Here is a 24,623-nt window from a genome sequence, read left to right as displayed (position 1 = left end):
GGGGGGGGGGGGGGGGGGGACGAAGGGAATTGCTAGGAGGGCTGGAGGCGTCCAGAGGATGGACAGGGATGGTGAGTTCAGGAGTGGTCGGAGGGAGTCGGGCTTTGCACTTTTGGGAGTAGGTGGGATGGGGTATTGAAGGTTAGGGCACTGCCGGATGAAGTGCACTTGCCTACAATGTGGGCAGGTGGGGGCCTCACGGCACTGGGCTGTTGGGTGTGCGTTATAGCGCAGACACCTCTGGCAGCGCAAGGATTGAGGAGGGGAATGGGAGGGGTCGACCTTATAGCGCTGGTTGAAGAGGAGGGGACCCTCCTTCAGGAGACGGTCAATGGAGGGGGCGTCCTCGGAGAAAACCCGCATAAGGCGGGTGGGGCCGGCCGAGTTGAACATGCGGCGGACCGTCCGCACCTCCAGCGTGGGATGCGCCTTGAGCTCCGCCAACACCTCCTCCTCCGTGATCGACGGACTGAGCCGAGTGATCACGGCGGTGCGGGTCGGCGGGCGACGCGGGGGTTGGGGTTGGCTTTTCCGCAATTGGTAAACGGTGCATTTTAACATGGGTAATGTATCACGAAGCAAATAGCGTCCGCACTGGCAGAATGTTAAGTGATACGATGTACTTACACGTTTGTGACTATTACAGCGCCATCTATCACAAAGCGATAAAAGTGGTCCAACTAATTCATATTTCTTTACGTACTACACGAATATGTAATAAGAAATGGTGGTTCCTATTTTAAAAAACGCAGTTGATATCGGTTTGACCTATGGCAGCGCCATCTAGAGGGCCAGCCATAGCGCCATCTGGTTTCCCCCTTCAAGCTAGACGAGTTTCGTTATTTGTAGTTTTTTCGTTTGATGCTTATTTCGTGAAATACTTGGCCCGGTCACTATCAATGGACCACCCTGTATAAGGTTAAAATATCATGTGCGCACTGAACGTAAACTGCCTTCTGTTCAACAATATCAAGTAAGAAATATTGATATTGACGCGAGAGTCAAAGGCGGTGAAACTACACATTTTTGTAACATAGGGTCACACACTGAGGTGACAATAGTCATGGAATAACGGTACGTACAGTACATACTCAGACGCTGGTAATATGGCGCATACAAGACACAAAAGGGCAGTTCATTGGCGGAGCTGTCATTTGTACTCAGGTGATTCATCTCGAAAGGTTTCCGACAGGAGTCTGGCAGCGCAACGGGAATTAAAAGACTTCAAACTGGAGCTAGACGCATGGGACATTCCATTTCAGAAATCGTTAGGGAGTTCAATATTCCGAGATCCACAGCATCAAAAGTGAGCTGAGAATACCAGATTTCAGGTATTACCTCTCACCATGTAGAACGCAGTGGCTGACGGCCTTCACTTAACGACCGAGAGCAGCGGTGTTTGCTAACAGACAAACAATACTCCTTGAAATAACCGCTTAAATTATTGTGGGACGTACGACGAACGTATCCGTTAGCACACTGCGGCAAAATTTGGCGTCAGTGGGGTATGGCAGCGACGGAAGTGCCTTTGGTAACAGCACGCCTGTCCTAGGCTGGCGACCACGTCGGTTGGACGCTATACGACTGAAAACTGTGGCCTACTGAGATGAGTCCCGATTTCAGTTGGTAAGAGTTGATGATAAGGTTTGAGTGTGGCGCATATCCCACGAGGCCAAGGACCCAAGCTGTCAACGAGGCTCTCTGCAAGCAGGAGGTTGCTGAATAATGGTTTGAGCTGTGTTTACACGAATCATTGGCTGGAAATGGTTATGTTCGGCTGCTTGGAGACTATTTGCAGCCTTTCATGGACTTAATGTTCCAAAACAACAATGGAATTTTACTGACTGACAATGCGTCATGTTACCGGGTCACAATTGTTCCCGATTGGTTTGAAGAAATTCTGGACAGTTCGAGGGAATGATTTGGCCACCCAGATCGCCCGATGTGAAGCCCGTTGAACACTTATGGGACATAACCGAGAGGTCAGTTCGTGCACAAAGTACTGCACCGACAATACTTTCGCAGTTATGGACGGCTATAGAGACAGCATGACGTCGAATTGCTGTAATAAGCTGAGCTAAAGGAGGCCCGACTCGAAATTAGGAGCTATCCCACGATTTCTGTCACATCGATGTATAAAAACATAGAAAAAAAGTTTATTTGAATTTTTTATGTAATATGATATAGTAATAGAGAAACATACAAAAAATGACAGACACAATCAGAAAAAGGAGATTAAAGTTTTACGGTCGTATTTACAGAATGAATGATAGGTTAATTAAGGAAAACTTTAATGTCATTTATAAATTAAAAAACACCACTGGATAGCTGGAAGAGACAAGAAAGGACTTGAGAAATCTTAGGCTACTGATCAATACTGTCCACCACTCACGGAGGTTCCTGTCATTAAGAAGGTGATGTCAAATGAACAGAGGCAGGTCATCATCCACCGCGTGAAGTAGTTCTGGGAAGACAAAAAGAAAAAAAAATACCTTCGTCTTAGATTGTAAACGGCCTACATTGGTTGAATTCTATTATTAAAAAACTATAGTAATCAATGGTAGGGTTCCTACACTTACCTTAGGATCCACTTAGCCACTATAACTACACGAAAACCTCCGTTGCCAAATTTACCTGTATTGTAATTTTAATTAACGTGGAAGCCACAAAAACACCAAACATGGAGCCAAATGTACGCATCTAAAGGCTACTTAAAAAAGTAATAAAATCACTTAAATTTATTTCCACAAGAGGATAATACAACGTCCCAATTCGGACCTCGCTAACACATTTTACTGACATTAAATATAAGAGGATAAATAATCATACATGTGACGAGTACAGATGAGAATACGACTATATCCACGAAGGTTCGCGCCCTGGCAAGGGAGATACTTAACTTCAACATATAAGGTAATTGCAGTAACCCCTAATTCCACTCGACAAACGCAGTAACGATATAAGCGAGACAAATGTACTGAAGGAGGATAGCCGGATGTGACGTAGTAAAAAGGGCCACTATCAATTCCTCCAGGACGCGACCCCCATGAACACGTTAGTTTCAGCTACCTGCAACACACACACAGAGTCATTTGTAGCTTCTTAAAAACAATTTACATGAAAAGGCACAACGCGTAACACACTAATAAAATATAAATGACTACTTCACAGAACTAACTCCTCTTTAGACAAAGCAAACAGCAAAATATCAATAACACGTAAAATACTTCTAACCTATAACAAACTAATGTACCACGTAATAGCATATCAACTTGAGATCCTAGAATACTCAGTTTGACTTGCCTGTTTATAGGTGTTAAACTCAACAGAGTCAGCTTAAGCAAACCCGCGAATACAAAACTCGAAATGACAAGAATAATGATTGAAGCCACTGACAATGTTAGGCTGCCACACAGAGGAGACAATAGTAATTTACAGAGGCACACAACCGACCTTACACCTCCCATTCAGTATAATTAGAATAAACAATCTTGTGTATAATAATTACTTACAGTACGATGGGGCGGCCGGTGTGGCCGTGCGGTTCTAGGCGCTACAGTCTGGAACCGCGTGACCGCTACGGTCGCAGGTTCGACTCCTGCCTCGGGCATGGATGTGTGTGATGTCCTTAGGTTAGTTAGGGTTAAGTAGTTCTAAGTTCTAGGGGACTGATGACCTCAGAAGTTAAGTCCCATAGTGCTCAGAGCCATTTGAACCATTTTTACAGTACGATGACAACCTCGGAATAACACTTATTACCTGAGGTAGGTGCTGGTATCGAAAGGCACCTTTAGTAATACAGAGTTCGAGTGTATTCACTTATTGGAAGGGTTTCCACTTTACATACCTTTCCACATAGCTCTCTGTTAACACACTTCTATAACTTCTGCAACTAAAGAAGGGCATATAAATGCACATATAACTGACACAGATTGCAGCAGAATAAAACAGTACCTTACTATGGCGCAAACGGCTTCATTTGCTTCACACATGGGATATCACGCCAACGCGTGAGAGCAAGACGTCGCCATGGTATCAGCTATTTACTTCACATAATTTCCTACACAGACACAAGACAGACAAAGCGTTTTCACATGCAACAGCGGCGAGCATCACACATTTCCTCCGTCACGCCATAGACACATCTCAATTTCAATGGCCAGTAACAAGAACCTATACACGCCCTCGCAGCAGAAAAGCCCCAAAACACAACAGTGCACCACCGCGATGCCAAACCCGAGGTCCCATCAAGACACTGCCGGTATCTCTCGCTGACCCTGCCCATAGCGTACAGACGTCGTACCACAGGCCTTACGGTAAAAAAGTCACCTCCGACCCCGCGAATCCACACCGCTGTCTGTTTTCTCTCCTCGTTAACCACCTGACCGCCGGCCTGAATCGCGGAAGGCAAAGATGGTGACCCTACAATCGATGGCAGGGATGCCATTCTAAGTGCGAGAACACTGGCGCCAGCCGCGCCGCGGCTGAATTAAGATAATCGTAGATCATTACTGACGTTCAATTTCAATGGATGTAACGAATAATTTTGGTGCTGCTCAAAACTCATTAATAAATTTTAAACAAATTCATTGCCTCCCTGATATATCACCAGTGCCTCCTACTAATGGCCTGCTGGTCCACACATACATCGAAGTATCAAGCGTTGTAAAGCCTGTGCGGGTCTGTCACTCACAAGGGGAGGCCGCCAATTGTGAAATTCAGATTCGATTCATACTGCGAATAATAAAAGCTCATGGCCAGAGGTGTAATATGGCAAAGCACCAAGATGCACTTCTCAGCCATTGTCGACAAAATCGACAGTTAAAAGAAACCGTTGCGGTGAAGTACTCTCTACGATTAACAGTTTCCTACAGCGTCGTGGCGCAGCGGTAAGCGCTCGGGTTCGTAATCCGAAAGTCGCCGGATCGAATCTCGCGCCATGCAATTTTTCTTATTATTAGTATTTTGTAATTCAAATATATATATATATATATATATATATATATATATATTGTACCGCCTCCATTTTTCCGTTTTTTTAACAGAGTGTACCAAAGCTCTCCCGTCCGCACTGATTTTCGACGATGTTAATAAGTTGCGCTAGGGACCGCATCTACCTTCTTTCGAAGTTAGCAGGCAACTACGCTTTTATGCGGCGGCTCGTTTCGGCCCATTCAACATCTGTCCTTCAAGTGTAACGAGCGAGTAACGGAGTTTATATTTCATACCTGCCACAGCGAATTTGTGTTCGTGGAGTCTCTATTCTAATTCGAACGTTTGACTTACGCTATACGTATTCGTTTCGGAATATCGTTTCTACGTCTTCCGTTAACTATACGTGGTTAACATTATGAAGACAATTAATAACATTTGTGAAATACAACTTTGTTTGCGGAAAACATAATGATGTTCGAAGTCGCCAGTTTTTCCACGACAAACGACTTTCAACAACTTATTATATGCATAATTGTTGCAACTGATTGCCGGGAATTATATATATATATATATATATATATATATATATATATATATATATATATATATATATATATATTTGAATTACAAAAAACAAATAATAAAAAAAAAGTTGCATGGTGCGAGATTCGATCCGGCGATCTTCGGATTACAAATCCGAGCGCTTACCGCTGCGCCACCACGCTGTGGAAAGTCATTAATCGTACAGAGTATTTCACCGCAACGGTTTCTTTTAACTGTCGATTTTCTCGACAACGGCTGAGAAGTGCATCTTGGTGCTTTGCCACATTACACCTCTGGCCATGAGCTTTTATTATGCGCAGTATGAATCGAATCTGAATTTCACAATTGGCGGCCTCCCCTTGTCAGACGTACATACATCTACAGACATGACGGTTTCATTCTTCACAGAACTATTCCATCCTGCCAGGTGGCACTCGTCCTGCGTCTCCTACGTGGTGACCCATCGGAATGTCTTCTCCACACGGAAATAATTCATGCAGTCTTAAACTGTGCGCCAATTGATAATAATACCATAAAGAGAGTTCGATGTGGTGCCCCAGCTAGAAGCAATAACGGTGTGTGCTCTGTGTAGGTGATGGACACCCAGACGGGACAGGCACTGGGCCCCAGGCAGGAGGGCGAGCTGTGCTTCCGCGGTCCGATGGTGACCCGCGGCTACTACGACGACCCCGCCGCCACCGCGGCCGCCTTCGACGCGGATGGCTGGTTCCACACCGGAGATGTCGGCTACTACGACGACGACGGCTTCTTCTTCATAACCGACCGCATCAAAGACTTCATAAAGTACAATGGACATCACGTAAGTACCGTCTCTCGTAAGAGTAGCGGATATAACGCACGTCGTTACGATCTAGTATCTCTCTCGGATGTGATATTACTTGAAAGAGAATTGTGTCACTACTAAGTCAAGTTAGATGGGTGCACGACATCTAGGTCTGAAGTGCGTATCGCTTTATAACTCGCGGCTTAAAGCCCACTCGCACACTACTGGCCATTAAAATTACTACCCCACGAAGATGACGTACTACAGGCGCGAAATTTAACCGACAGGAAGAAGATGCTGCGATATGCAAATGATTAGCTTTTCAGAGCATTCACACAAGGTTGGCGCCGGTGGCGACACCTACAACGTGCTGACATGAGGAAAGTTTCCAACCGATTTCCCATACACAAACAACAGTTGACCGGCGTTGCCTGGTGACACGTTGTTGTGATGCCTCGAGAAATGCGTACCATCACGTTTCCGACTTTGATAAAGGTCGGATTGTAGCCTATCGCGATTGCGGCTTATCGTATCGCGACATTGCTGCTCGCGTCGGTCGAGATCCAATGGCTGTTACACTGACCAACGGCCTCGTGTCACTAGCAGCCGAGATGACAGGCATCTTATCCGCATGGCTGTAACGGATCGTGCAGCCAAGTCTCGATCCCTGAGTCAACAAGTGGGGACGTTTGCAACACAACAACCATCTGCACGAACTGTTTGACGACGTTTGCTGCAGCATGGACTATCAGCTCGGAGACCATAGCTGCGGTTACCCTCTCGCTGCATCACAGACAGGAGCGCCTGCGATGGTACAAACGACGAACCTGGGGGCACGAATGGCAATACGTGATTTTTTCGGAATTAATAAAGGTTCTATTTACAGCATCATGCCGGTCACATCCGTTGAACGCACATCGGAAGCGTGTAATCGTCATCGCCATACTGGCGTATCACCCGGCGTGATGGTATGGGGTGCCATTGGTTACACGTCTCGGTCACCTCTTGCTCGCATTGACGGCAATTTGAACAGTGGAAGTTACATTTCAGATGTGTTACGACCCGTGGCTCTACCCTTCATTCGATCCCTGCGAAACCCTACATTTCAGCAGGATGATGCACGGCCGCATGTTGCAGGTCCTGTACGGACCTCTCTGGATACAGAAAATGTTCGACTGCTGCCCTGGCAAGCACATTCTCCAGATCTCACACCAATTGAAAACGTCTGGTCAATGGTGGCTGCGCAACTGGCTCGTCACAATACGCCAGTCACTACTCTTGATGAACTGTAGTATCGTGTTGAAGCTGCATGGGCAGCTGCACCTGTTCACGCCATCCAAGCTCTGTTTGCCTCAATGCCCAGGCGTACCAAGGCCGTTATTACGGCCAGGGGTGGTTGTTCTGGGTACTGATTTCTCAGGATATATGCACCCAAATTGCGTTAAAATGTAATCACATGTCAGTTCTAGTAAAATATATTTTTTCCAATGAATACCCGTTTATCTTAGTGTTTATCTTGGTGTAGTAATTTTAATGGCCAGTAGTGTAGTTATTTACTTTCACGTTCCATGTATCATTTTGCATGATAAACCGTCGTGATGTGGAACGAGTCATTTTACATTCATATTGAAAATTGATTTGTACATCTATTTGTACTCTAAACATCACCATATAATTCTTTTTTTATCCGAAATAAAAACAGGATTGTGTTAGCAGTTCCTACCCACCACCTTTTACACATTACAAACGTAGAAATTCCTCTACGGAATAGAAGGATTTGTCAGGGAGAAACTTTCTCAATTTATTTTCAATTTCTACCTTGCTGTCCGTTAGACATTTTATATCACTGGATAAGTGGTCAAAAATTTTTGTTGCAGCGTTGTGCACGCCTTTCTGTGCTAAAGACAACCTTAAAATGTTGAGTAATGAATGTCATTTTTTCTTCTAGTATTTTAATTATGTGCCTCATTGTTCCTTTTGGACTGTAGTGGATTATTTACAACAAACTTCATGAGGCAATAAATATACTGTGAAGCAGTAGTCAGAATGCCCAACTGCTTAAACAGATGTCTACAAGACGATCGCAGGTGAGCACCACATACTATTCTTACAGCACGTGTTTGGGGCAATGAAGACCTGCTTTCTTAAAGACGAGTTACTACAGAACATTTTTCCATATGACATTACTGAATGAAAATAAGCAAAATACGTCAAGTTAGTAAGATAAAGATGAAAATGAGAGACTGCGGGTAGGACCGGGGGCTGAGCTACAACCCCAAGAGGGAGTAACGGCGCGACTCAGTCAGGTAAACTAAGCAATGTCATGCATGATTAATCTGATATTTTAACTCTGATACGCTTGAAAGCTAGTTTTATGTTGACATGATTAGTGGACATATAGCTGAGGCGCCGTATTTCAGCGGATAATACAAAGCAAGTGATCATATGACACTATACTCAGAGTGAAAAGAAACTTCAGACCGGTTCGTTGCAGCTTCAAATCCTTGTTTGGCCAGAGTCGTTTAGATATTTTCCCGCGTTTGTTATGTATTCCAGGCTAGCACCAAAATGATACCTTGAACAATGGTGTCTCCACTTTTCCTTTGTTGTACGTCTCCAAATTACTTATGGAATGACCTGAGGTCAGCAGAATTCTTTGTCGCCTGAAAAGGACGATTCCTTAAATTTTTTTAATGGAATGCTGGATTTTTTCTTTTTTTTAATGTCCACGACTACACTAACTGCGTTTTCTCTTTCACTGTACAATGGGTCACCCATGTTTGTTACCCTGTCGAAGAGTTGTTGTGTTGTGTACGACTTGGTACACAACAGTAAGGAGACGTGGACGTCAGAGTGGTGTGGCAACTGCCGTCGCAGGAAAGCTTCACAGGGGCAGAGATGATTAGCGAAGATGTTAACATCGTAAAAAGAAGATTTAATTAACTTGTATTCCCTCAAGGACACCAAGACTCATTACAAATTATGCAACGAGTAACAGAGACAACCTATCACAATGTCAACTAACAAGGGGAGGCCACACCGTTTGGAACGCGGATTTACTGAAAACTGCGCACACTCGTAGTACTCCATGAGGACAACAAAATATGTAAGCAGTAGCGCGTACTTCTCAAGCGTTACTAAGAAAATTGCAAGATAATTTTGGTCGTCAAATACACTCCTGGAAATGGAAAAAAGAACACATTGACACCGGTGTGTCAGACCCACCATACTTGCTCCGGACACTGCGAGAGGGCTGTACAAGCAATGATCACACGCACGGCACAGCGGACACACCAGGAACCGCGGTGTTGGCCGTCGAATGGCGCTAGCTGCGCAGCATTTGTGCACCGCCGCCGTCAGTGTCAGCCAGTTTGCCGTGGCATACGGAGCTCCATCGCAGTCTTTAACACTGGTAGCATGCCGCGACAGCGTGGACGTGAACCGTATGTGCAGTTGACGGTTTTTGAGCGAAGGCGTATAGTGGGCATGCGGGAGGCCGGGTGGACGTACCGCCGAATTGCTCAACACGTGGGGCGTGAGGTCTCCACAGTACATCGATGTTGTCGCCAGTGGTCGGCGGAAGGTGCACGTGCCCGTCGACCTGGGACCGGACCGCAGCGACGCACGGATGCACGCCAAGACCGTAGGATCCTACGCAGTGCCTTAGGGGACCGCACCGCCACTTCAGAGCAAATTACGGACACTGTTGCTCCTGGGGTATCGGCGAGGACCATTCGCAACCGTCTCCATGAAGCTGGGCTACGGTCCCGCACACCGTTAGGCCGTCTTCCGCTCACGCCCCAACATCGTGCAGCCCGCCTCCAGTGGTGTCGCGACAGGCGTGAATGGAGGGACGAATGGAGACGTATCGTCTTCAGCGATGAGAGTCGCTTCTGCCTTGGTGCCAACGATGGTCGTATGCGTGTTTGGCGCCGTGCAGGTGAGCGCCACAATCAGGACTGCATACGACCGAGGCACACAGGGCCAACACCCGGCATCATGGTGTGGGGAGCGATCTCCTACACTGGCCGTACACCACTGGTGATCGTCGAGGGGACACTGAATAGTGCACGGTACATCCAAACCGTCATCGAACCCATCGTTCTACCATTCCTAGACCGGCAAGGGAACTTGCTGTTCCAACAGGACAATGCACGTCCGCATGTATCCCGTGCCACCCAACGTGCTCTAGAAGGTGTAAGTCAACTACCCTGGCCAGCAAGATCTCCGGATCTGTCCCCCATTGAGCATGTTTGGGACTGGATGAAGCGTCGTCTCACGCGGTCTGCACGTCCAGCACGAACGCTGGTCCAACTGAGGCGCCAGGTGGAAATGGCATGGCAAGCCGTTCCACAGGACTACATCCAGCATCTCTACGATCGTCTCCATGGGAGAATAGCAGCCTGCATTGCTGCGAAAGATGGATATACACTGTACTAGTGCCGACATTGTGCATGCTCTGTTGCCTGTGTCTATGTGCCTGTGGTTCTGTCAGTGGGATCATGTGATGTATCTGACCCCAGGAATGTGTCAATAAAGTTTCCCCTTCCTGGGACAATGAATTTACGGTGTTCTTATTTCAATGTCCAGTAGTGTATATATCTGTGCGTGGCCATTTTTACCACGGAGCGGCTGGAGCCGAGAGGTCGCGCCACGGTAGCTCAGCGTCTTCGATCAGAGCGTTAGCTACCCTTCCTAAAAAAAAAAAAAGCCTGAGCGAACGGATCAATGAACAAAGTTAACGGGTGTCATCGGACGTTCGCCCTGAACAAATTCAACGAATAATATAAAACAAAACTTAAAAAAAAAAAGTGGTTGGCGTTCAAGCCGCTGGATCGCTGGATCGAATTCCGTTCGTCAGTATTTTTTTTTTTTATTTTCAACACAGTCATTTTATTTACTATTTATATTACAATTGATATAATGGAAAAAATACGTGTAATCTGATGAACTTTAATAAAAGTTACAATGTTATTTGGCAGTCTACTAATTTTTATTATCACAAATAATATAATATTAATAACTATCGACTAGTAAACGACCAAACGCATAAAGTGATACTGAAAATGTATGCTTGTCCGTGTCTTCAAACTGTTCGTATTTAATCGAAAGAGAAGGAGAAATTGCTTCTCGGAAGACGCTATTAAAATGCACTCGATACTGCATAAGTAATTATCAGCGCCGATTTTTAAGGAAATACTGCGTTATGTATGGGTTGCTTCGAAATTATCGTCTGAAAGAGAGGTTTTTGAAAATGTTAATGAGGTTTCTTTTTCCACGGAAAACGTCAAAAGACCTTGCGTATGCGGAAACGTAACATTTATTCAATGCAGCTGGTGCCGTTTAACTTCATGTTTTCCATGTTTTTACGAAAAATACCATTCTACAACTTGTGCTCGTAGTGTCGAAAGCGACGATTAATTGTACATCTTCCGAAAGCCGTCTGTGCCGGTCAAAACTTGGAGGTAACGAGTCATTTCGGGCTCCTTCCTGGTATAAAGGATTTCTCAAATCACGGGCAAGCATACATTTTCAGTATCACTTTATGCGTTTGGTTGTTTACTAGTCGATAGTTAAGAATATTACAGTATTTGTGATGATAAAAAAATAGTAGACTGCCAAATGATTGATGTGTTGGGAGAAGAGCCAACACCGTGTTGCTAGAGGAGGCCGAAAGGCACGCGTTTAAGCTCACGCAGACTGGCGTGAGGTCTGGAACAATTAAAGGAGTTATAGTAGCCAAAAATAGTACATAGTTTCTGGAATACTTAACTTTAATCCATAATTGGAGAACATCGCTCTTGTTGATACATGAATTATAATCTCAATATAAACTGGTAATGGCGCCTTGCTAGGTCGTAGCAAATGACGTAAAAGAAGGCTATGCTATCGTCTCGGCAAATGAGAGCGTATTTGTCAGTGAACCCTTCCTAGCAAAGTCGGCTGTACAACTGGGGCGAGTGCTAGGAAGTCTCTCTAGACCTGCCGTGTGGTGGCGCTCGGTCTGCAATCACTGACAGTGGCGACACGCGGGTCCGACGTATACTAACGGACCGCGCCCGATTTAAAGGCTACCACCTAGCAAGTGTGGTGTCTGGCGGTGACACCACAATGACATCGTAAATTTAATAAAAGTTCATCCGATTACATTTTCCCCATTATATCAATTGTAATATAAATAGTAAAGAAAATGATTATGTTGAAACCCTTGAACGCTAACCACCGCTTCATGGTAAAAATGACCACGCGCGCGTATATATTTGGCGACCGAAATTATATCGCGATTTTCTCAATAACGCTTGAGAAGTACGCGCAACTGCTTACACATTTTGTTGTCCTCATGGAGTGCTACGAGTGTACGAAGTTTGCAGTATCCGCGTTCCAAACGTCGTGGCCTCCCCTTATAAGATGAGGCTCGTCGTACTAAGCACGATGACGCTCCAAGTGCGAGTGGGACAGAGGCTCAATGTCGCCGACCATCCTATATTACAGCGGCAGAGGGCTCGTAGTCCAGAGCATGGCTCAGTGGGTGCACACCATGGGGTTCGCCAGTACTCTAGCGACCGCTATCGCCGTCAGGCGGATACTTGAAATTCTGTTGCTGTGACTCATATGGGGTGCAACCGAAACGTCATACCACATCTTGACGCTTCCGCTCGAAATAGGCGGCTAAAATCGTGCTGCAGCTCCCTCAGTAATTATTTCGACGTCTTCCAGAATTTCAGCTACAGCTCCATTCCACCGGATCAAAACATTTAATCAGCTTACACGAGAATAAGTTGTAGAGCCTAAAGGGGGAAACATAATAATACAAAGATAAGTTGGGGAGACAACATTGCAGATGGTTTATAAAATAAATCAACACAAACTGCAATGTAGCTAAATCAAAACACATGAGTGCGGCAAGCAAAGGAACTGGAAGTGAGGCAGTGTTACTAAACATTGATTGTGTGCAAAACTACCGTCAGTAATTTTAAAGACCCGAAAAAGAATTGAGTTAAACTGAAAGGTGAAGATAGGGATAGTTTATTACCTACAGAATATGACAAGTTAATAGCAGGAAGTCTGAATTACTTATAGGATTTGTACTTCAGATAAAGAGGTGGAGGAGGCTCGTAAAGCAAGTAAGTTGCGATCAAGTACTGCGATTAGACTTTAACCGCATACTAAATGATCAGATATCAGAAAAGGCAGAAACAGCTGTAGATGTCAGACAATGACAAGTTACGCATTCTTACCGCTCTAGTGTTTTTGAACACTGATTTGAAATTGTAGAAAAAGTGCAACTGAAGTGAAGGACTGAACAAAATCCCTAGTATGCCGCATGGGGTATGATGTTGCTGTTGTGGTATTCAGTCCGAAGATTGCTTTCATGTAGCTCTCTGCAGGAGTCTATCCTGGACAAGTCTTTCCATTTCTGCATTAATACTGCAACCTACATCCATTTAAACTTGTTTGCAGTTTTCGCTCCTTGTTTCCACCTTCAGTTCTAACCCCACCCCCTCCCCCAGTCACTTTTCCTTTCATTAAAAAAACTGTCGATTCCTAGATGCCTCGGTAAGTTTCGAATCAACTGATCTGTTCCTTTAGTCAGCTTGGCATGGAAGTGATGGAGAAACTTAGAAGATTTGCTCTGTGCTCATGGAACGGAATGAAGTCGACTGATAAATTAATAAATGAAGAGACGGTGTAAGAGGAAGGAAGTAACAGCATGAAGAATAATCACCAGATGATAATTAAATAATAGGTACGACGTCCAGGAATATCTGATCCGATTTGGTATCAACTTCTAGCCTCCAATTGAATCCAGAAAGTACTGTACTTGAACAAGTGGCTTGCTATTCTCATGGACAAGTGGACTGATCATACATCTCTCTTACACTACTGGCCATTAAAATTGCTACACCAAGAAGAAATGCAGATGATAAACGGGTATTCATTGGAAAAATATATTTTACTAGAACTGACATGTGATTACATTTTAACGCAATTTGGGTGCATACATCCTGAAAAATCAGTACCCAGAACCACCATCTCTGGCCGTAATAACGGCCTTGATACGCCTGGGCATTGTCAAAAAGACCTTGGATGGCGTGTAGAGGTACAGTTGGCCATGCAGCTTCAAAACGATACCACAGTTCATCAGGAGTAGTGACTGGCGTATTGTGATGGGCCAGTTTCTCGACCACCAATGAGGAGACGTTTTCAATTGGTGATGGATCTGGAGAACGTGCTGGCCAGGACAGCAGTTGAACATTTTCTGTATCCAGAAAGGCCCGTACACGACCTGCAACATGCGGTCGTGCATTATCCTGCTGAAATGTAGGGTTTCGCAGGGATCGAATGAAGGGTACAGCCACGGATGCGACCATTATGGTGCTGTAAACAGAACCTGGATTGTTCCGAAAAAATGACGTTTTGCCATTCGTGCACCCACGTTCGTCGTTGAGTACAACATCGCAGGCACTCATGTGTGTGATGCAGCGTCAATGGTAACCGCAGCCATGGTCTCCTAGCTGATAGTCCATGCTGCTCCAAACGTCGTCGAACTGTTCGTGCAGATGGTTGTAGTCTTGCAAACGTCCCCATCTGTTGATTCAGGGATCGAGACGTGCTGCACGATCCGTTACAGCCATGCGGATAAGATGCCTGTCATCTCGACTTCTAGTGATACGAGGCCGTTGGGATCCAGCACTGCGTTCCGTATTACCCTCCTGAACACACCGATTCCATGTTCTGCTAACAGTCATTGGATCTCGACCAATGCGAGCAGCAATGTCGCGATACGATAAACCGCAATCGCGATAGGCTGCAATCCAACCTTTATCAAAGTCGGAAACGTGATGGTACGCATTTGTCCCCCTTACACGAGGCATCACAGCAACGTTTCACCAGCCAACGCCGGTCAACTGCTGTTTGTGTATGAGAAATCGGTTGTAAACTTTCCTCATGTCAGCACGTTGTAGGTGTCGCCACCGGCGCCAACCTTGTGCGAATGCTCTGAAAAGCTAATCATTTGCATATCACAGCATCTTCTTCCTGTTGGTTAAATTTCGCGTCTGTAGCACATCATCTTCGTAGTGTAGCAATTTTAATGGACAGTAGTGTAGATGGATGATGGTAGCCTCCCAGTAAGATTTTTTTTTTTTTTTTTTTTGGTCATCAGTCTACTGACTGGTTTGATGCGGCCCGCCACGACTTCCTTTCCTGTGCTAACCTCTTCATCTCAGAGTAGCACTTGCAACCTACGTCCTCAATTATTTGCTTGACGTATTCCAATCTCTGTCTTCCTCTACAGTTTTTGCCCTCTACAGCTCCCTCTAGTACCATGGAAGTCATTCCCTCATGTCTTAGCAGATGTCCTATCATCCTGTCCCTTCTCCTTATCAGTGTTTTCCACATATTCCTTTCCTCTCCGATTCTGCGTAGAACCTCCTCGTTCCTTACCTTATCAGTCCACCTAATTTTCAACATTTGTCTATAGCACCACATCTCAAATGCTTCGATTCTCTTCTGTTCCGGTTTTCCCACAGCCATGTTTCACTACCATACAATGCTGTACTCCAGACGTACATCCTCAGAAATTTCTTCCTCAAATTAAGGCCGGTATTTGATATTAGTAGACTTCTCTTGGCCAGAAATGCCTTTTTTGCCATAGCGAGTCTGCTTTTGATGTCCTCCTTGCTCCGTCCGTCATTGGTTATTTTACTGCCTAGGTAGCAGAATTCCTTAAATTCATTGACTTCGTGACCATCTATCCTGATGTTAAGTTTCTCGCTGTTCTCATTTCTACTACTTCTCATTCGTCTTTCTCCGATTTACTCTCAAACCATACTGTGTAATCGTTAGACTGCTCATTCCATTCAGCAGATCATTTAATTCTTCTTCACTTTCACACAGGATAGCAATGTCATCAACGAATCGTATCATTGATATCCTTTCACCTTGTATTTTAATTCCACTCCTGAACCTTTCTTTTATTTCCATCATTGCTTCCTCGATGTACAGATTGAAGAGTAGGGGCGAAAGGCTACAGCCTTGTCTTACACCCTTCTTAATACGAGCACTTCGTTCTTGATCGTCCACTCTTATTATTCTCTCTTGGTTGTTGTACATATTGTATATGACCCGTCTCTCCCTATAGCTTACCCCTACTTTTTTCAGAATCTCGAACAGCTTGCACCATTTTATATTGTCGAACGCTTTTTCCGGGTCGACAAATCCTATGAACGTGTCTTGATTTTTCTTTAGCCTTGCTTTCATTATTAGCCGTAACGTCAGAATTGCCTCTGTAGTCCCTTTACTTTTCCTAAAGCCAAACTGATCGTCACCTAGCGCATTCTCAATTTTCTTTTCCATTCTTCTGTGTATTATTCTTGTAAGCAGCTTCGATGCATGAGCTGTTAAGCTGATTGTGCGATAATTCTCGCACTTGTCAGCTCTTGCCGTCTTCAGAATTGTGTGGATGATGCTTTTCCGAAAGTCAGATGGTATGTCGCTAGACTCATATATTCTACACACCAACGTGAATAGTCGTTTTGTTGCCACTTCCCCCAATGATTTTAGAAATTCTGATGGAATGTTACCTATCCCTTCTGCCTTATTTGACCGTAAGTCCTCCAAAGCTGTTTTAAATTCCGATTCTAATACTGGATCCCCTATCTCTTCTAAATCGATTCCTGTTTCTTCTTCTATCACATCATACAAATCTTCACCCTCATAGAGACTTTCAATGTATTTTTTACACCTATCTGCTCTCTCCTCTGCATTTTACACTGGAATTCCCGTTGCACTCTTAATGTTACCACCGTTGCTTTTAATGTCACCAAAGGTTGTTTTGACTTTCCTGTATGCTGAGTCTGTCCTTCCGACAATCATATCTTTTTCGATGTCTTCACATTTTTCCTGCAGCCATTTCGTCTTAGCTTCCCGGCACTTCCTATTTATTTCATTCCTCAGCGACTTGTATTTCTGTATTCCTGATTTTCCCAGAACATGTTTGTACTTCCTCCTTTCGTCAATCAACTGAAGTATTTCTTCTGTTACCCGTGGTTTCTTCGCAGCTACCTTATTTGTACCTATGTTTTCCTTTCCAACTTCTGTGATGGCCCTTTTTAGAGATGTCCATTCCTCTTCAACTGTACTGCTTACTGCGCTATTCCTTATTGCTGTATCTATAGCGTTAGAGAACTTCAAACGTATCTCGTCATTCCTTAGTACTTCCGTATCCCGCTTCTTTGCGTATTGATTCTTCCTGACCAATGTCTTGAACTTCAGCCTACTCTTCATCACTACTACATTGTGATCTGAGTCTGTATCTGCTCCTGGGTACGCCTTACAATCCAGTATCTGATTTCGGAATCTCTGTCTGACCATGATATAATATAATTGAAATATTCCTGTATCTCCCGGCCTTTTCCAAGTATACCTCCTCCTCTTGTGATTCTTGAACAGGGTATTCGCTATTACTAACTGAAACTTGTTACAGAACTCAATTAGTCTTTCTCCTCTTTCATTCCTTCTCCCAAGCCCATATTCTCCTGTAACCTTTTCTTCTACCCCTTCCCCTACAACTGCATTCCAGTCGCCCATGACTATTAGATTTTCGTCCCCCTTTACATACTGCATTACCCTTTCAATATCCTCATACACTTTCTCTATCTGTTCATCTTCAGCTTGCGACGTCGGCATGTATACCTGAACTACCGTTGTCGGTGTTGGTCTGCTGTCGATTCTGATTAGAACAACCCGGTCGCTGAACTGTTCACAGTAACACACCCTCTGCCCTACCTTCCTATTCATAACGAATCCTACACCTGTTATACCATTTTTTGCTGCTGTTGATATTACCCGATACTCATCTGACCAGAAATCCTTGTCTTCCTTCCACTTCACTTCACTGACCCCTACCATATCTAGATTGAGCCTTTGCATTTCCCTTTTCAGATTTTCTAGTTTCCCTACCACCTTCAAGCTTCTGACATTCCACGCCCCGACTCGTAGAACGTTATCCTTTCGTAGATTATTCAATCTTTTCCTCATGGTAACCTCCCCCTTGGCAGTCCCCTCCCGGAGATCCGAATGGGGGACTATTCCGGAATCTTTTGCCAATGGAGAGATCATCATGACACTTCTTCAATTACAGGCCACATGTCCTGTGGATACACGTTACGTGTCTTTAATGCAGTGGTTTCCATTGCCTTCTGCATCCTCATGTCGTTGGTCATTGCTGATTCTTCCGCCCTCTTTGACAAGGCTGTTGGCAGAATGAGGCTGACTTCTTATGCCGGAAGTCTTCGGCCGCCAATGCTGATTATTTATCAAAATTTAGGCAGTGGCGGGGATTGAACCCGGGACCGAAGACGTTTTGATTATGAATCAAAGACGCTACCCCTAGACCACGGGTTTTCTTCCCAGTAAGATAAATTCAAGGAAATTAACCCTCCTACCTACATGCCCCATTTTTTTATTTTATTTCAGTTACTATAGTTGCAATTGCTTTGCCAAAAACTTTTTCTTTACATGAATGTGTGGTGTCAAGCTTCTTTCGGACAAGTCCGAAAGAATAGACACCACGCATTCATATAATTGGTTCTCCTCGATGGGCAATGAATTCACCAGCTTCAGTGCACAGATACTTTCGATCTCCTGTGGGCATTTTACCACTCGCTCAGTTTGTTTTCTTCTCAGAACAATTATTGTAATTTGTTGTAGATTTAGTTATTTAATGTTTCATATATTTTATCTAAGTTCAACAGTTTTACATTGGATTTTCACTTAAACAATTCCTCTCACTTAAATCCTAAACAAACATTGATAATTGTCAACTGCGATACTCTGAAGATGGATGCACTAGTTTAAAATCTTTGATCCTACAAGATAATTCAAGGGCACCCATATTGATCTATCCACCTCGCGATGGCGTAACTGTTGAAACCCGGTTTTTAAGTAAAATAATAATACTGTAGACTATTACACAAGGGTGGAGTGTATTTTCATTGATCATAAATAAAATATTCTACCAAGATCTAACAGGTTCGTCAATGGAAATACACATTTGTCACTGTGTGCAATACGCTGTAACCCCACTCTCTGTTGACACCAAATGTCTCGCCATCACTGGAGAGAGAGAGAGAGAGAGAGTACATGTTCCTTCTTGGTGGTTACCCTGCAGGTGCCATCTGCGCAGCTGGAGGCGCTGCTCTGCCGACACCCGGCCGTGCTGGAGGCAGCGGTGGTGGGGGTGCCGGACCCTCTGGCTGCAGAGCTGCCCAGGGCCTACGTCGTGCTGAAGCCAGGCGAGCCCGTCTCTGAGGACCAAGTGGCACACTTTGTCGACAGTGAGTACGCTGGCCTCCGTAGTGCAAAGTAATGGAGCGCCGTACTGCTCTGCCATAGGCTGCAAATTTGTCGGCTGCATTCTTCGTGGCCGGCCGGAGTGGCCGTGCGGTTCTAGGCGCTACAGTCTGGAGCCGAGCGATCGCTACGGTCGCGGGTTCGAATTCTGCCTCGGGCATGGATGTGTGTGATGTCCTTGGGTTAGTTAGGTTTAATTAGTTCTAAGTTCTAGGCGACTGATGACCTCAGAAGTTAAGTCGCATAGTGCTCAGAGCCATTTGAACCATTCTTCGTGATCACATATTCATCTGTTACATATTCCGCGCTTTAGGGCATGCAGCTCGGTTATTATTACTTTTATCTTTGGTGGTCTGTCAGAAAACCGTTGCTTGTGAAGGTGAGTCCGTGACGTGCTACTGAGAATAAAATTGTGCGTTTATTCTCTGATATGGGAAAAACTCCCCATGCCGTGATATATTGTGATGTGCAAAGACTGTACGTAACTTTTAACGTAGCACATAGAATAAGGGTACTGAGAATGTGTGATTTTTCGTGATGTTTCACGGAGTAAATCTCCTCGGGTTTTAAGTTGAATAACATTAACCTCTTCAAGCGAAGCTTCGGCTGGCTTCCTGTTCATGATCTTCAGGGGAAGCGAGAAAATAAAGAGTAGAAAAGTTTCCACAGGACGACTTAATAAAGTTTATTTTCATCCAAATGCTCGTCAATACCAGTAAGTTAGCTTTGGGTGTCAACGTATTGAGAGCAGAACGTGTTTATCATAAACACGACTTAAAAGTAATATTAAGCAAGTCTGTGTTATCCTAACGTTCAGTAAATCGCGTGTCCGAATGCAAAATAAAGTTTTTTGACATAAACTGCGTCTCAGCGACAGTTTATATGGAGTCGTATGGAGCCACTTATACCAAATTTATACGGAGATATTTCATCATTTTGGACGAACTTTAATTTAATAAGACACATATTGAGAGGATTTACGGCCACTTATAAACTGAAGACGAGTTAATCTCGACCACACGCTGTCCCAACGGTTGGTGATGAAACTAAGAATCGACCCCAATAATAATAATATGAAAATCGACCATCAATACGGTTTTATTACAAAATGCACCACTTTTAAATTGTCACTTTAGCGCCCTTCTGTGTACGTCATCTGTGAGGCAATCGGTTTGAATTTCACGGTAAATAACTGCCCACGTTTTCTTGACACCTTATAGATTAAAAATGGTTCAAATGGCTCTGAGCACTATGGGACTTAACATCTTAGGTCATCAGAACTTAGAACTACTTAAACCTAACTAACCTAAGGACATCACACACATCCATGCCCGAGGCAGGATTCGAACCTGCGACCGTAGCAGTCCCGCAGTTCCGGACTGCAGCGCCTAGAACCGCACGGCCACCGCGGCCGGCCCTTATAGATTAAATCTGCGTGAAGTTACGCTTCGAGGTCAATCGTTCCTTGACGGTAGGTGGATGTTCGTTAACCGCAATATTGCAAGGAGAAATAATTATATCCAGAAGCTGATGGTATACTGACTTCGACTTGAAAATTTTAGTAGCAGTAAAGCTGGGTTCAGGAGTTCAATGTGTGGCGTTGCAACTAGGACTGACGGGACAAGAGCGGGACAATGGAGCCCAGAGTAGAATAGGATTTTGGAAAGATAAAATACAGCCTAGAATTTAACGTCTCGTCAGTAACGTTTCAAACCGATCCTCCCCAAATAACATCGTTTCGTATGAAAATCGTCGCCGATTTGACGAAGGAATCCAGTGCAGCTATACAGTATGCTGAAGTAAATAAGGACTTTATTGCACCAGGTAGACATCAATACGCTACATGACAGGCCAGTATTTTATCATTTATACATCATTAACAACGCCAGCAACGGCTTTTTTAAAGAAGCATCCATGCTTTTCTCTGATACCGTAAGGTAAATTATGCTAAACCAAAGTCAGGATGGTTAGACTGCACAGTCGGAATTAAAAGTATTACCCACTGGGATGCTTCTCTCTGTAGCGAAGCACGACACTAAAAGCTTTACTAAGAGGTGAGTTGCATCGACTGTTTTCCAAAATAATTTTTCATGGAGACCCAGTGTACACTGATTAATCGACGTACTTCGTCGTCGTATCGAAGAAGGACCATGGTATTACGTGTGTGTAACACATTCAACTTAAAGAGAAAGGACCACTGTGGTATAGAGCTGTAACCGGTCAACAGAATTTTCCAAGGAGTTTAGACAGATGAAAGTAACTGGATTTTGCAGAAGAACTGTTATACATGTTCCCTCAAATTACCAACTAGTTCACTTACTGTCACGTCGTGGATCTCATATCGTCTGCAAAGCCTATCTTCGAAATGAGCCAAATCCTTGTGAATATGAACACTTCGAGATATGAAGTGAGTCGATCACACAAATTCTGGCAGTCCTGAAGTAAATGAGAGACTCAAATTTATTGGCAGGGTACTGGGAAAATATAGTTGGCCTATTACAAGAATTATTTATAACACTAGCATATTGCTCAAATGTGAGGTATACATACCGTGCTAACAGAAGACATGTAATGTTTTCGGAGAACGGCGGCACGAAACTTCGTAGACTTGTTTGACTGACTTTAGAAAGTGTAACTGAAGAGCAAGAAAATCTTAATTGTCGAGAACTTTAAGAAAGCTGACGTGTATCACTCGAAACATGCTTGGAAAGTTTCCAGACGTTGCATTCCACTCATGACAGCTCGCACATCCGTGAGTGGAACGGGAACATAAAGTAACATAAGGCACAATGAAACACACCCCGTCTCATATTTTATACTGAATCACAGTATACATATGCAGTATTAATGTAGAGGATAGTTTTAGAATTTTTTTAAACCATAACATCAGATATTTCTTACTTGCACATTGTCATATTTTAAGACGTTTATTTTCTTTAACTACTGGCATACTCATTTATTAAATCCCATTGTCTTTTTATTTATTGTAGGTCAAGTTTCTGATCACAAGAAATTACGAGGCGGAGTGGTCTTCATCGACAGGCTGCCAAGGACTGCTGCAGGAAAAATTTCTAAAAAGCTGCTGATAGAAGAACTGAAGAAACGAGAAACTACAGTGACAAGTAATTAACGTACTTGGACAATTATGCCACTAAATACGTACGTGAGGGGTGCAAGGGACAGATTCCTTGTTATACCTTGCGTATGAGCTATTTCGACGTCACACGTAAAGTACCTGAAAAAAGTAAGCTGGTTTGTTGGGTGTAATGACTTGAGGAGCATATACTTCTTCTGAAGTGTTTATTCTCAGCACTGTGGCTTATTTATAATATTCTGCTCATCGACAATGTACTTTAACAAAGACAGAAGAAGCTACTTGGACTTTTATTTTCTGTACAGAATTTTTTTTATACTGTAGAATTATTTGAATAAAGATACGTTACATAATTTAATGTATGACCGAAGCAGATTTTTGTTGTTGTTTTGTTTTAGGACGCAGAACCAACTGAGGTCATAAGCGCCCGTATCATAATCTTAGAACACTAAGAAGTAAACGAAGTTAAAAGAGACTGAACGTTAGTCCCAGTCGACGGAAGGAATGAGAGCTAGAAACTAGGACTTCTCTTTGCAGAGAAGTCAACAAAACACGCCGTACAGACAGTGAAGGTCCCGAGCCAGAGATTAAATGTCCTTCACCTTATTACTACGTCGTATAAAAAGTAAAACGTGGTCGACAACCCGCGAGTCTTTCGCTTAAGCAGCCGATAACTCAGACGGCGAACATGCACTGGAACGTGTAGGCTGTTACAAAAAGTACATACGGTCATGAAATGGCGAACCGTCAAAAGTTCACGACAATGAGTACAAAGTCGTGGTGGATCACCACTTAGCAAATGCAGATCGTAAAAAGACAGTGCCCGATAAGCAACCTAGCAAATGAGAGTACCAAGAGGTCGGCTATACCTGTAGGAGAGGTTTAATTCCCCATAGCCTGTTCCCTTGAAGAGAAGAGCAGTGTTGCTGCCAAAGTGACGCGTTCTGCAGACAGATGGAAACACGGAGATTAACCGAAGGAATGGAAGAGCTAATAGGCAGAGGTAAGAGGACTGCAGTCTTGGCAACAGCGTCAGCAACCCCATTTCCCGTCAGACCGATGTGACCAGATACTCTCAACAGCGAGTAAGTGGAAGACTTGTTGGACCCGTTGCACTAATGGACAGTTTACAGCACTCAGAGGCTCTGAAGGGCATTGAGAGAATTCGATCATATGACACAATTAAAAAGCCTGTGTCGCTGGATGTCGTGGGTGGCCTGGTAGAGGCTGCAAAAATCGAGCAATGTTCCGGAAACTGATACCTAAAATGATCGATGCCAGTGACGAAGGCACACCTCACACCGTGATCAGTTTTAGAATCATCAGTGTACACCAAGGTTCCGTAGCTAAGTTGCGTGCGAAGGTCGAGAAATTTAAAGCAATAGATCGAATACGGAGCAGTTTCCTTAGGAAGCGAATCAAGGGCCGCCACACGAATCCAAGGCGGTGAAGGGTTCACATCCATTGGGAACGTGGAAGGTAGTGCGAAATTAAGCTGACGGACGTGCAGACGAATAAATGAACCACCCGTAGTCTACTTTAGAACGGACAAGGGATCGGTACAAACTGAGGAAGGTGGTCTCATCTCCTCCCCAGGAAGTACTGTTTCGGACACGTAGGATCTTGAGGGACAGGATAGAGCGTGCGACCAGGTAAGACGATGGGGAGGACCAAAAAAGTTTGCTATCAAGCATGAGCCCCAAGAATTTTGAAAGAAAGAGCAAAGCATTGTCGATGCTCCAGGAGTAAAGACGATCGAGACATCACTGGCCACGCTGCTCATGGAGACAAGTCCGAGGAGAACTGCAATAGATCGCAAAGTCATCCATGAAAACTGAGCCAGAGATATGCTATGTGGTCAAATGCATCCGGACACATGGCTGAAAATGACTTACAAGTTCGTGGCGCCCT

The 24,623-nt window shown here is 44.2% G+C and overlaps 1 protein-coding gene across 1 annotated transcript in view; it reads left to right on the top strand.

Annotated features, from left to right (window-relative positions):
- The window catches only part of LOC126199131 (luciferin 4-monooxygenase-like), a 28,661-nt gene extending 5,675 nt beyond the window's left edge, over positions 1–22,986 (top strand). Inside the window, exons 2-4 of the mRNA XM_049935886.1 lie at positions 6,071–6,298; positions 19,437–19,602; positions 22,609–22,986. Coding sequence (XP_049791843.1) covers positions 6,071–6,298; positions 19,437–19,602; positions 22,609–22,748 — 534 coding nt within the window. The 3' untranslated portion in view covers positions 22,749–22,986. The remainder of the gene's footprint in view (positions 1–6,070; positions 6,299–19,436; positions 19,603–22,608) is intronic.
- Positions 22,987–24,623: the final 1,637 nt, after the last annotated feature.

The sequence above is a fragment of the Schistocerca nitens genome, chromosome 8 (assembly GCF_023898315.1).
Source record: "Schistocerca nitens isolate TAMUIC-IGC-003100 chromosome 8, iqSchNite1.1, whole genome shotgun sequence".
Classification (NCBI taxonomy): Eukaryota; Metazoa; Arthropoda; class Insecta; order Orthoptera; family Acrididae; genus Schistocerca; species Schistocerca nitens.
The sequence above is the reverse complement of the archived record's forward strand: the minus strand, read 5'-3'. Positions and strand labels throughout refer to the sequence as shown.